Here is a 12,975-nt window from a genome sequence, read left to right on the forward strand (position 1 = left end):
CAGGTGGATTTCTGAGTTCGAGGCCAGCCTGGTCTACAGAGTGAGTTCCAGGACAGCCAGGGCTACACAGAGAAACCCTGTCTCGAAAAACAAAACACAACACAACAACAAAAAACCCTACAACAATAAGGGAATTGACACCAATGAAATTCTCTGACCTTACCACATTTTTCCAAGTAATCAGTTAGGGTGGTTTGTGACAGAGACTCCCCTGTCACTTGGGCTGGCCTTCAACTCACTATGTAACCTGAGGTAGCCTTGAACTTGTGGCAATCCTCCTGCTTCAGTCTCTGGGATTACAGATGTCGTGCTCATCTGTGTTTAGACATTTGCCAGTAAGGACGTCTCTTTTAAAGACTGAAAATGGTTTGCTTTGCTCCTACTGTGCACTGGATTCTGTGCCTACTACACACCATTAAGCTGGATTCTGTTTCTGTTCTTGTGTTTGAGACTCACTATGTAGCCAGGGCTGACCTGGAACTTGTTATGGAGACCAGACAGCCTAGATCTATAAACAACCTCCTACCTCTGTCTCTGGGGTGAGAAAATTAAAGACTCAGGCCACCAAACCTGGCTCAGCTAAATTCTGGAAATACAGTTTCAGACAAGATTCTGGGCTGGAGAGATGGCTCAGGGGTTAAGAGCACTGGCTGCTCTTGCACAAGACCCAGGTTCAACGCCTAGCACCCAAATGATGGCTCAAAATCACATGTAATTCCAGTTCCAGGGGATCTGATACCCTCTTCTGACCTCCATAGGCACCAAGCATGCATATGATATACATACATACATGCAGCCAAAACACTCACATAAAAAAAAAAAAAAATCCCCACCAGCAAATTAAAAAAGACAACGTTTCTGATTATGTCACAATCACCTTTGGGAATTAAACCTTTTTTAAAAACCAGTATAGTTGAGGCAGGTAATTGAGCTAGCTATCCGACGCATTATGGGAATTTAAGAGGTGCTGCTTTTTTTTTTTTTTTTTTTTTTTTTTAATGTGTGTGAACATGTGTGTGCTTGTGCACATGTGAATGTGGATGCCAGGGGACACTTCAGGAATGCAACTCTTTCTGTCTTTCCAGGGCTGGCTAATATAAGATGGTGCCATCACACTGGGCTGTACCAGGTTTGGGGAACTTGAAGCAGAGAGCTGCGTGCTTGCCACACGCTTTACCAACTGAGTAATCTCCACAGTCATTAGCCCTGAATCGCTGCAGAATTATGTCCGGCTGGACCTTAGTTTAGACTTGCTATTAGCAAGTGTTCAATAACTATGTGAAACTGAAAGCTAAACCCATCACACTTTCCATTGCATTCTCATGCAAATCCTCACGTCCCTGGGGGCTCTATTACTTTCCTGTTCTTTTGGCAGGTAGAATGTGTACTTTTTCAGTTCCCTAATCACGCAGCTAGGAAGTGACAAGAGAGAAGGGCTGCCCAAGCCCTCTGACTCCAGTTCCAAAATTCTCTCTCCTTCCTGATGGGACCTGGAGTGCTTAAGCCTTAATCCTACTTGGAATTTTGCCTCCAATTCTCATTTTCTTGGCTTGCTTTGTCTGCGAGGCTTTCCACGTGGCAACTGGAGGGGAGAAGCAACCTAGGAGCAACAGCGATCACCCTGGAACGCCAGCGTCCTGCAGCCGCCGGCCACGCGCTCAGCACTTGTCTGACCGGTGTGCGCAACGTGGCGACACAGGCGCATGAGCACACTGGGCAGGCTCACCCGGGAGCCTAACACCACCAGGGGAGGGGAGGGACCGGAAGTCAGACCATCTCTCTGGGTTGCTAAGAAACCGGCCTGTCCCAAACCAAGCCGGCGATTCTCCAGCCTCTTTCTCTTTCTGAATCTGCTTCGGAATTTCCAAAAGTCGGGCGACCATGTCGGACGGCGATATCTTGAGAAGCACCTTTCCCTCTTACATGGCAGAGGGGGAGAGACTTTATCTATGCGGGGAGTTCACTAAGGCCATTCAAAGCTTTACCAACGTGAGTTGCGCTTTGAACCTATCACTGTGTCTCCCTCTTTTCCCCTCCTCCCTTTTCCCTCTCTTCCTCCTCCCCTTCTTCTTTCCCTTCCCCTTCCTTCTCCTCTTCCTCTTCTTTTTTTCTCTTCTTTCCTCTCTCACCCTCCTTCCCGCCTCCACTCCTCTTTTGAAATAGACACTTGTTCTGTAGACCAGGGTGGTCTCGAACTACCTCTACTTCCTGAGAGATGACTTCCGATATGCAACCTCATTCCCAATTTCCGTTTTGAAAGGAAGGTGCCCTCCTTATGTTCTCTGGAGGCCAATTCCCTACCTTGCAGTTGGCCTCGGGAATGATGGAACCCCACTCTCGCTACCTGGACCCACCACCATTGTGTCATTGATGAAAGATTTGTGTGTATGTATACCACATGCATGCCTGGTACTTTTGGAAGCCAGAAGAGGGAACTGGATCCCTTGGTACTGGAGTTACTGGCAGTTATATAGCACCAAATGGGTGCTGGGATTCAGACCTGGGTCCTCTGCAAGAATAGTAAGTGCTGTTAACCGATAACCAACACTATACCACCCCCCCCACACACACACACACTTCACCACTTAAAAATATTTGTCCTCCATGTATATGCATGCACCACATGGAAGTAAACATCAGGTCCTCTAGAACTGGAGTTACTGAGGAGTGTGAGCTGCCATGTAGGTGCTGGGACTTCAACCTGGGTCCTCTGGAAGAGCAGTCAGGCAGTCAGTGCTCTTAGCTGCTAAAAAAAAAATCTCCAGCCCCACTCAATTACCATTTTTTTCATCACCAGCAGCCCTGAGGTCCATTTTGTGTCTCATACTCCTGGTTCCCGTGATATACACCACTGTCACAGATAAAGCCCTGGCTTTTGCCATTTTCTCTTGTTTCTCACTAATGTCTGACAGTTGGAGACATAAAGTGACCAATCATTACCTTTCTTTAAATGTTTCATGATTACCTTTCTCTTGATAAATTCAGTCTCCCATCCTTAACTACAGATTGCCCGAGAGGCTAAATGCAGAAGTCTCTGTCACAGGCTTGCCTGTAAGAAAGTGGTCCGTGAAGTTAGGGCGTATTGTAATAAGTAACTGTATTGAAAATTACACCATTGTACCCTAATGGGATTGGGACTCGTTTTAGGATACTAGACTCACTGCTCTAAGCACAGTGTGTATCCGTCTGGGGGGGTGGGGGTGGGGGAGGGGGAAGGGGTACTATTGTTATTTCTTTGTATAGATGAGGAAGTGGATATAGAAGTTAGGTAACATGCCCAAGGTCACTGCACTGAACTAGCTGGAGTAGTGGAGGAAGGATCCTGGGAGCCAAGCATTCAGACTCCGGTTGCCCGAGGTGCCAACCTCCAGACTGCAAGGTGTTCTGATAACCTTTTCCTTTGTAGGGCTGGAGACGGTGCTTAGCTGGGTAGCGTGTGTGCCTCGTGTGCACGAAGCCCTGGTTTGATCCTGGTTTGCTTTTGAGTGTGTTGTCCCACACTTTCAATCCCAGCAGCTGGCAGGTTGAGGCAGGAGGAACAGAGATTTAAGATCATCTATGGCTACTTAGCAAGGTCAGGGCCAGCGTGGGATACTGGAGATCCTGTCTCCAGAACAGAATAACCATTTGCTCCGACCCCACATGCTTGCCAGTTGCTCTTCTTCTGAGTAACATGAGGAGCCCATAGCCTCCTTCCTTCCTTCCTTCCTTCCTTCCTTCCTTCCTTCCTTCCTTCCTTCCTTCCTTCCTTCCTTCCTCAAGACAGGGTTTCTCTGTATAGCCCTGGCCATCCTGGAATTTGCTCTGTAGACTGGGTTACCTCGAACTCAGAGATCCATCTGCCTCTGCCTCCTCAGTACACACCTGAAATCTGAAGGCGTGCACCACCACACCCAGCTCTACTTATTTTGAGTGGCATAGCAGCGGGGCATGGTGATACTTGTAAATCCCAATATTCAGGGTGCTGAGACAGGAGGATTTTGAGTTTGGGGCCAGCCTGGGCTACATAGTGAGTTCAAGACACTCCTGAGCCGGGCATTGGTGGCACACGCCTTTGATCCCAGCACTTGGGAGACAGAGGCAGGCAGATTTCTGAGTTTGAGGCCAGCCTGGTCTACAAAGTGAGTTCCAGGACAGCCAGGGCTACACAGAGAAACCCTGTGGGGGGGGGGGGGGGAAGGGGAAGACACGCCTGAGCTAAACTGGCAAAACTGTTTCAAAAGAACCAAATTAAAGCAAACCCTTAAATGGAGTGTTAGCCCACTAACCAATCCCAAGACTTCCCTCAAGTCCAGCTTCTCTACCACCCCCCAATCTTTCACCTCTTTCTCTAGTCACAGCCTCTAAGAGAAATGAAGACCTGATGGGCAGAAGTTAGGAGCTCTGCCAGTTCACATTGCCCTGTCTCCTGGAGCTATCTGGTCCTAGAGCAGCTGAGACAGAAAGTAAAGATGGCCCTAAGGGCAGGTTAGAAGCCCTCCCATTCTAGGAAAGACAGCAGCTGCTTCCTCTTCCTAGAAAAGAAGGAAGGTCTTAGAGAGGGCGGACTTGGTCTGACGCCTAGGGGATCACGCCTGCCTTTCCTGGCACCGGTTTCTAGTGCAGAGCCACCTTCCCTTGGGGCAGTGTTCTCTTCTGTCTTGGTTACCCCAGGACCAGGACAGACATGTACCACAGCTATAACCATCTCAGTCAGAAGGTGACAGGACATAGCTGGGTGTGATGACTCTGCTTGTTGTCCTGGCATTTAGGGAGGCTAAGGCAAGAAGATCAGGAGTACAGGGCCAGCCTCAGCTACATAATGAGTTTGAGGCCATCATGGATTATGTGAGGCCCTGTCTCAAACAAAGATGACGCAGAGGATAAAGGTACTTTTGGCCAAGCCTGATTGGCTGAAATTGAACCAAGTCTTATAAGTTGTTCTCTGAGCTGTACATGCACACTTTTGCATGCATAGAACCACATGGGCCAACACACACACAAAATTACTATTACTATTATTATTATTATTATTATTATTATTATTTTAAAAAGAGAACCGGGCGGTGGTGGCACACGCCTTTAATGCAGCACTTGGGAGGCAGAGGCAGGCGGATTTCTGAGTTCGAAGCCAGCCTGGTCTACAAAGTGAGTTAGTTCCAGGACAGCCAGGGCTATACAGAGAAACCCTGTCTCTAAAAAACCAAAGAGAGAGAGAGAGAGAGAGAGAGAGAGAGAGAGAGAGAGAGAGAGAGAGGAGAAAGGAAGATTGCAGGACATGGGGCAGGGTGAGAGAAGTGCCCATCCTTACACTAGGGCCTCCAGATGGCCTCTGTCTTCCTCACATCTGTGTCTTAGTTCCCCAAAATAGTGATAATTCTCAGTTTACTACATGAAGAAGGAGGAGGAGAAGGAGGAAGAGGAAGATGGTGGAGATGGTGGCTCAAGCCAGCATACATCTATAATCCCAGCTACTCCAAAGACTGAAGAAGTGAAGAAGCAAGAGGAGGGCTGGATGGGCATGGGTGGTACATGCCTATAACCCCAGCATCTACAAGGCAGAAACAGGAGCATGGCAGACGAGACCAACTTGGTCTATCTACATAGCAAGCTCCAGGCCAGTCAAGGCTACAGTTTGAAATTATATCTCCAAACCAAACCACAATGAAATTCCAACAAACCAGAAAGGCAAGGAGGGAAGGAGAAAAAGAGAAGACTTGGACTAGGTATAACTCAAAGGGAGAGAGAACTTGCTCCAACATTCATAAAGCCCTGCATTCTAGTCCTTGCACACAAAGACTAGGGGATGAGTTACCCCAGTTTTAGATAGTCCTAAAAATCTATTCTGTTTACATTAGCCTTTGACATTGCAAGCGTGTGCAGCCAACTGAGGTTTCTTGAACTTGGTCGACATAAACCATCTTGAAGTTGTACTGCTGGAAGGATTTGGCAGAAAGTCACAGATCCCCAGCCCAGCCAATTCCTACATCTCAACCAGTGGCTTCCTAGGTAGCCGAGATAGAGCCTCCTCTGGGATCAGCCACATACAGATAGAGATGTTCATGTTCGCTGAGCCAATGGGTTGGGCTGTTTGCATCTGATGAGACTCAGAGGCAGGAGCCCATGGACTGACCTGGAGGGTCCCCTCGAAACTGCAGTAGGTGCGGACCACCCTTGCCGGGTCAGGGTGCCGCCTTGCTCCTCCTGGCATCTGCCCATCAGAGCCCTTCCCTTTGTCAGGCTCTTCACCTTCAAAGTGGAGATAAGAACTGCCTGGTGGCCCGCTCCAAGTGCTACCTGAAGATGGGAGACTTAGAGAAGTCCTTGAACGATGCTGAGGCCTCTCTTCAGAACGACCCGACTTTCTGCAAGGTGACTGCCTGATGGGATGGGAGGGCTCAGTCTTGCTTTCGCCATTTCCATTGCAGCAGACTCCGGTTACTGGGAGTTGAAGAACCAGCTGGGTCACTTGCTGTCTGATGCCCTTTCCTCCCCAGTGCTCGCCTGCCTCCCTGCCTCTCCTAGGCCAACCTTGACCTCCATCCTGGGACCCTTCCATGCTGCCCTGCAAGTCCTTTAAGGTCTGGTCTCTCCATCTGGGTTTGACTGTCTTTCATTCCAGGGGATCTTACAGAAGGCCGAGACACTGTACACCATGGGAGACTTTGAGTTTGCCTTAGTGTTCTATCATCGAGGCTACAAACTGAGACCTGATCGGGAATTCAAAGTTGGAATTCAGAAAGCCCAGGAAGCCATCAACAACTCGGTGGGAAGTGAGTGAGTGCGAGGATGTGCCTTTATCCAGGAAGGCTCTGGAAGGTCAAGGGTGCAGAGGGCAAGCAGCTACCGCCGGGGAGTCTCCCACTTAGACTTGACTATTGCTGAGGTCACAGGTTAAAATTCTGTCTGAGGAATGACCTTCTAGCCACTGCTAGGTGGAGTGCTTTGCAGCTGTCCTTTCTGAAGTCCTGCATAGACTAGAGTTGGGTTCTGAGTCCAGCCTTTCTGAGGCTGGCTCCTCCCCCACCATACAAGTACCAAGGGTCCATCAGCTCCACTGCAGAGGGAAGAAGGAGGTGAGGGAGAACTTGTCCCTGTGGATAGCAAAGTGTGGAAATAGCATGTGACAGAGTCTCCCTTCATTCCAGATCTCTCTGTATTTGGAAATCTGACTGCTGTGGCCTTGGGCTAGTGGGGCCCACCCAGTGTCCTGGACAGTCAGTGTTTTACCAACCACCCTGCACCATTCTGGTATTAGGGTGGCTTGCGGCCAGCCAAGGCCTCTGCCATCTCCTTGCCAAAGGCAGCCATTTCCACATAAAAGTATGTGATCGGTCATGCCTGAGGGGCTTGGCCCTGCTCAGTCCCAGCCTCTCTGTCCTGCAGGTCCTTCTTCAATCAAGCTGGAGAACAAAGGAGACCTCTCCTTCTTAAGCAAACAAGCTGAGGTAAGGGGCCTGGTTCTGAGAGCACTTGTGCCTTCAAAACCCTACTAACAGTCCACTGGGAACATTTCACCTCCGTCCATCATGTGCCGCCATGAGATTCGGCAGCAGCTCCAGAGTAATCATGGGAATCCAGCTAGACCCAAGCAAGCGTATTTCACGGTTCTCAGGGCCACCGAGGGTCTTGTAGGAGCGGGACTTTGGAGTCTTAGACTCTCCATCCACCCTGCACGCTTTGAGCTCCTTACTGGGGCTCCCCTGAATGTCCCTCCGTTTTCCAGAGTAAGAAAGCCCAACAGAAACACCTGCCTATAAAGCAACTCTCGTACAGCACCAAGCATGAAATCAAGCGGAAGGGCTCGCTCAAGAGCGAGAAGACCGTCCGGCAGCTGCTCGGGGAGCTGTACGTGGACAAGGAGTATCTGGAGAAGCTCCTTCTGGATGAAGGTTTCAGACCCGTGGCCCGCAGGGCTGGGGGCAGTGGGTGGGAGCTCAAGGGACAGCCTGTCTCGGAATGCAGCCAACCCAGACCTATAGAAATACAGCATTCTCAATCGACTGAGGTCACAGGAGGCTAGGCAACGGGCTTCTGCTCATATCTGAACCCAAGAAGTCCACACACAGGGTCCCCAGTTTTTTTGTGTGTGGGCTCCTTTGTCAACCTCACATCATTGTGACAGAATGCTTAAGATAGTCAGCCTGTAAGAAGGAACAATGCTGGTCTGATACAGTGGCTCATACCTTTCATGCCATCAGAGGAGGAGGCAGAGGCAGAGCAGGTGGGTCTCTGACTTTAAGGCCAGCCTGGTGGGTGTAGCAAGTTCCTAGACAGCCAGGGTTATGCAGTGAGACACTGTTTCAAAAACAAAAACAAAAACAAAACAACAAGATTTATTTTGGCTTAAAGTTACAGAGATTTCATAGGTATTCAGGTAACCCTATTGTCTCAGAGCCTGCTGGTGAGGCAGAACATTGTTTGGGGAGCACCCAGTAGGACAGAGGTGGCTAGGAAGTAACAAAAGAGGAAGGGGCAGAGATTCCAGTACCCTCCAACCCCATTGGAAGGCATGCCCCAGACAGTGTAACTTCCTGACAATAGGTTCCTCTTCCTAAAGATTCTTCCACCATATTCCAGTAGTGCACTGGCTAGGAAGCAAACCTTAACACGTGGGGCTTAACATGTAAAGGGAGGGACATTCAAGAGGCATATCACAACCACTGCCATAGTCTGTATGGTGGGTAAAAGAACTTGACAGGCAGGTGCTGGGATCTGAGCGCGGCAGTACTACATGTTCTGAGACACCATCCAGCCCATCCCTCATTTCACAGACAAGGAAATAGAATTCACCGAATGCCCGAGGTGGCAAGCAAGTCAGTGGTGGAGTCACCAACAGAATCCAATCCATCACACTGTGCCGACAGAACCCTCAAACTTAGGCCTCCCACTAACCTGGCATGGGGGTACTGTTCTGCACTGATACACCCGATGAGCAGGGGACACCCCGGAAACAAATACCCTCTCTCCAGAACTGGTTTCCTAAGGTCACTGGCAGGGTTCTCGGCAGGGTTTTGGCACACAACTTTACTGTTGGCACATCTCCTTGGTAACAAGCCCGAAGGCTTCCTGGTCTCTAGAGGGCATGCCACAGAGGGCAGGAGTGGCCTGCGCATTATCCCAAGTGGCCTTGCTTCATTTCAGTTGGCCCTAAGCTCCACAGAATAGACAGGATGAAGGCACACCCCTAAGAGCTCCCAGCATGCACCAGCGTACCTGGCACCTGGCTGCTGGACGAGGACTGGCAACGTGGACCAGTGTTTCCATTCAGACTCCTCTTTATCCCCTGAGGATGCAGCTTGAAAGGAGGGACCCTTGAGTATAGGCATCTCAAAAAGTTACCCAAACGACCCTTCTGGTCCCTCCTCTTTTGCCACAAAAAGGCCTGTCCCAAGAATGTGCCCCTGGCTTTCCATCACCATCCACATATTCCGTTTCCTCACTGCTGGGGCAACTGCAGGCAGAGGTCTCTCAGGGCCCTACAGCAGGGGTTCCAAGCCTAGAAAGGGTGACTCCCCTCCATGTGTGATTTCCTTGATGCCTCTGCACAGATCTCATCAAAGGCACCATCAAGAGTGGCCTGACCGTGGAGGACCTCATTATGACCGGCATCAACTACCTGGACACCCGCAGCAACTTCTGGAGGCAGCAGAAGCCCATCTACGCCAGGGAGCGAGACCGGAAGCTGATGCAAGAGAAGTGGCTGAGGGACCGGAAACGCAGCCCCTCGCAGACAGCCCGCTACATCCTCAAGAGCCTAGAGGACATTGACATGTGTGGGTAGTAGTCTCGGAGGTGGGGGATGGGGAGAGGCAACATGGCCTCGGAGCCCGAGCCTCGGCCTCTGCTGACTTTTGGATGGAAATGATCTGGGAGGAGTCGATTCGTCAACACGGAGTTGACCTCCGCGTGTTAACTCCTTCTCTCCCCAGTGTTGACCAGTGGCAGTGCCGATGGGAGCCTCCAAAAGGCTGAGAAAGTCCTTAAGAAGGTTCTGGAATGGAACCAAGACGAGGTACCCAACAAGGACGAACTGGTCGGGAACTTGTACAGCTGCATAGGCAACGCCCAGATTGAGCTGGGACAGATGGTGGCTGCCTTGCAGAGCCACCGAAAGGACCTGGAGATCGCCAAGGAACAGTGAGTGCCCTGCGGTGGCCAAGGTCCCTAGGCCTCTGAAAGTCTTTGCTAGGGCTGCTCCTAGGTCGTTCCTACTTTCTGTCCTGCAGGGCAGGCCTGAGGGAGAGTCCAGTGGAAGTAGGGATTGAATACTCAGGACTCAAGGTAGAAAACAAACCTAGGTTGGTAACTTTTTTTTTTTTAAACCACATCCAGGAAAATAATGGCTAAAAATTCCAGTGAGCTCCCAGTGGCCTGGCTCTTGGTGTTTGTTTGATTGTTAATTTTTGTATCAGGCCCTCGGCATACCAGATATTTCTGGCATTAGGAACATAGCAATGTCCAGATATAGGTTTGGATATCTGGCAGAAAAAAAAAAAAAAAAAAGGTGGCCCAGTCACAGTCATTAAATTGCAATTGTGCTCCTGTTTAAAAATAAATCGAAAAGTACAGGTGAGGTCATCTGAGGGGGTGGGGTGGGGGGGTGGGGTTACAGCACGCTGGCCTTGTGGGAAGGCCTGAGGCTGGAGGAAGCTTCAGGCTGGAGTGAGATGGGGCCAAGAGGAAGCTGGACAAAGTCAGGCAAAGCTAAATGAACCATGGGGTGACCCAGGGGATAAGGTCTGGGGTCTGGTAGATCCAACTGGGCTGTAGGATCTCAGGCAAGTCACTTCACCACCCAGTCTGAGTGTTCCCACTCAGTAGAGTGTGCTGGACTCTCCCTACCCTGGTCTGGAGGGGAGGGTAGATTGAAAGGTACAGGCCAAGAACTTGAGACCATAGAGCTGGGAATGTAGCTCAGTGGGTAGGACAATTGCCTAGCATGTTCAAGGCCCTGGGCTCAGTCAGTTCCAGTTCACAGACAGATATACACAGACATACCATATCATACGCATTCACAGACACATACACACACATCACACAGAGAGACATGCCATACATACACACACATGCACACATATACACACAGAGATATACCATACACATGCAGACACCGCACACACACACACACACACACACACACACATATACACCACACACAGAGACATACCATACACTCGCAGACACCCCCCTCACAGACATACCATACACACAGACACACACACAGACACACGCACAGATATACCATACACACACAGACACCACAAACACACACATATACACCACACACAGAGACATACCATACACATGCAGACACCACATACACACACAGACATACCATACACACACACACACACACACACACACAGATATCATACACATGCACAAATACCACACATACACACATACACACACACCATATACCATAAGGCACAGACACACACCACAGAAACAGGCATACCATATACACGCACAGCGACACCACACACACATACACACACACACACACGTGAGAAAAACAGAAACCCAAGACTGTACCTGGTATTCATCTAACAGTGATATGTAGTCTCCCTGAAGTGAGCTGTTCTCAACTTGAAACTCCCTGACAGAGAAATCCATCACTTTTAGGGAATCCTGATTTTTTTAAAAAATTATTATATATTTGTTTGTGCATTTATTCATTGTATGTGTGTGCACACATGGATGCCAGAGCATTGCTGTGATCAGAGGAACAGTTGTTGGAATCGCTTCTACCACTTGGGTCCCAGGATCAAAATTAGGCCATGAGGTTTGGCAGCAAGGGCCTTCACCCACTGAACCATCTCCCCAGCCCCGAGCATCCTGACTCTAAGTCCTCTGGAGTCCGTTTTGGCTACAGTGTCCACTCACCCACAGTTCTGAACTCAGGCTCCTGCCAACTTGTATGTTGTTCAGTTTGCAGTGGATTGGTGGCACGCTGTTGCTCTAATGGCTTCTCTATACTGCCACCAAGTGGGGACCATGCTTTACCACATGAGCCCGCTGGTGCCTGTTCAAGCTCTGCCACCCACTTTCACTCAGTGCCTCAGCCCTTAGCCACAGCTGCTGCTCTCCCTTCTGTCCATCTGTCTGTCCGTCCGTCCATCTCTGTCTCTGTCTTGCTCTTGCTCTTGCTCTCTCACTGCTCCCACAGATCTTCAAAGCCACACTGGCCTTTACCAGCTGTCCTTCCCTGCTGACTAACAGGGAAATAACCTAGTCGCCATCATAATACCGCTACCAACACTCCCAGAAATGGGCTCTTCCCAGGACTCAAGGCTTCCCAAGATAACAGGCCATGGCTTTCCGGGCCGTCAGCCCTGTTTGCCTACAGTGCAACTTGCAGCCTTGTGCACATTGGCTCCAGCCCTCTCCTCACTTAGCCACCATGCCCTCAGTGCCACCCGCTCCTGGGCAATGTCTCCTAAGGGCTAAGGAGGGAGACTGAGTCATCAGCCATTAGAATGGAGCAAGGGGGTGGGACGGACCTGGGGTAGGATGCAGACACGACCTTGATTCCTAGCTCTGTCACTCAGAGCTGTGTGGATATAAGTCGCTCATCCCCCTCGATTTCCTCATCTGTACTGAAGGCCTAATGATACCACCTGACAGGGGTCATGAGGGTTAGATAAAACATGCGCACTCTGACAGTCATAGCACTTGGGAGGCAAAGGTAGGTGGATCCCTGTGAGTTCTAGGCCAGTCAGGACTACACAGTCAGAGTCCTGTTTCAAAGAGAGGAAAAAAAAAAGTATTGATAGCCTGTTGGATGCAACCTTCTCCCATAGGTTTTTTTACTTCTCTTACAGACCCTAGCCCTATTTTTTTTTTTAAAAAAAGATTTATTTCTTTATTATACGTACGTACACTGTAGCTGTTTTCAGACACTTTTTCTTTTTCAGTTTTCTTTTGTTGTTTTGTTTTGTTTTGTTTTTCGAGACAGGGTTTCTCTGTGTAGCTCTGGCTGTCCTGGAACTC

At 49.7% G+C, this 12,975-nt stretch overlaps 1 protein-coding gene across 1 annotated transcript in view; it reads left to right on the forward strand.

The window, feature by feature from the left end:
- The first annotated feature begins 1,693 nt into the window (after window positions 1-1,693).
- Ttc25 (tetratricopeptide repeat domain 25) overlaps window positions 1,694-12,975 on the forward strand; it is a 25,235-nt gene continuing 13,953 nt past the window's right edge. Inside the window, exons 1-7 of the mRNA XM_021213455.2 lie at window positions 1,694-1,989; window positions 6,220-6,351; window positions 6,602-6,752; window positions 7,366-7,427; window positions 7,706-7,871; window positions 9,531-9,755; window positions 9,912-10,119. Coding sequence (XP_021069114.1) covers window positions 1,882-1,989; window positions 6,220-6,351; window positions 6,602-6,752; window positions 7,366-7,427; window positions 7,706-7,871; window positions 9,531-9,755; window positions 9,912-10,119 — 1,052 coding nt within the window. The 5' untranslated portion in view covers window positions 1,694-1,881. The remainder of the gene's footprint in view (window positions 1,990-6,219; window positions 6,352-6,601; window positions 6,753-7,365; window positions 7,428-7,705; window positions 7,872-9,530; window positions 9,756-9,911; window positions 10,120-12,975) is intronic.

This window comes from Mus pahari, chromosome 14 (assembly GCF_900095145.1).
Source record: "Mus pahari chromosome 14, PAHARI_EIJ_v1.1, whole genome shotgun sequence".
In the NCBI taxonomy this organism is placed as follows: domain Eukaryota; kingdom Metazoa; phylum Chordata; class Mammalia; order Rodentia; family Muridae; genus Mus; species Mus pahari.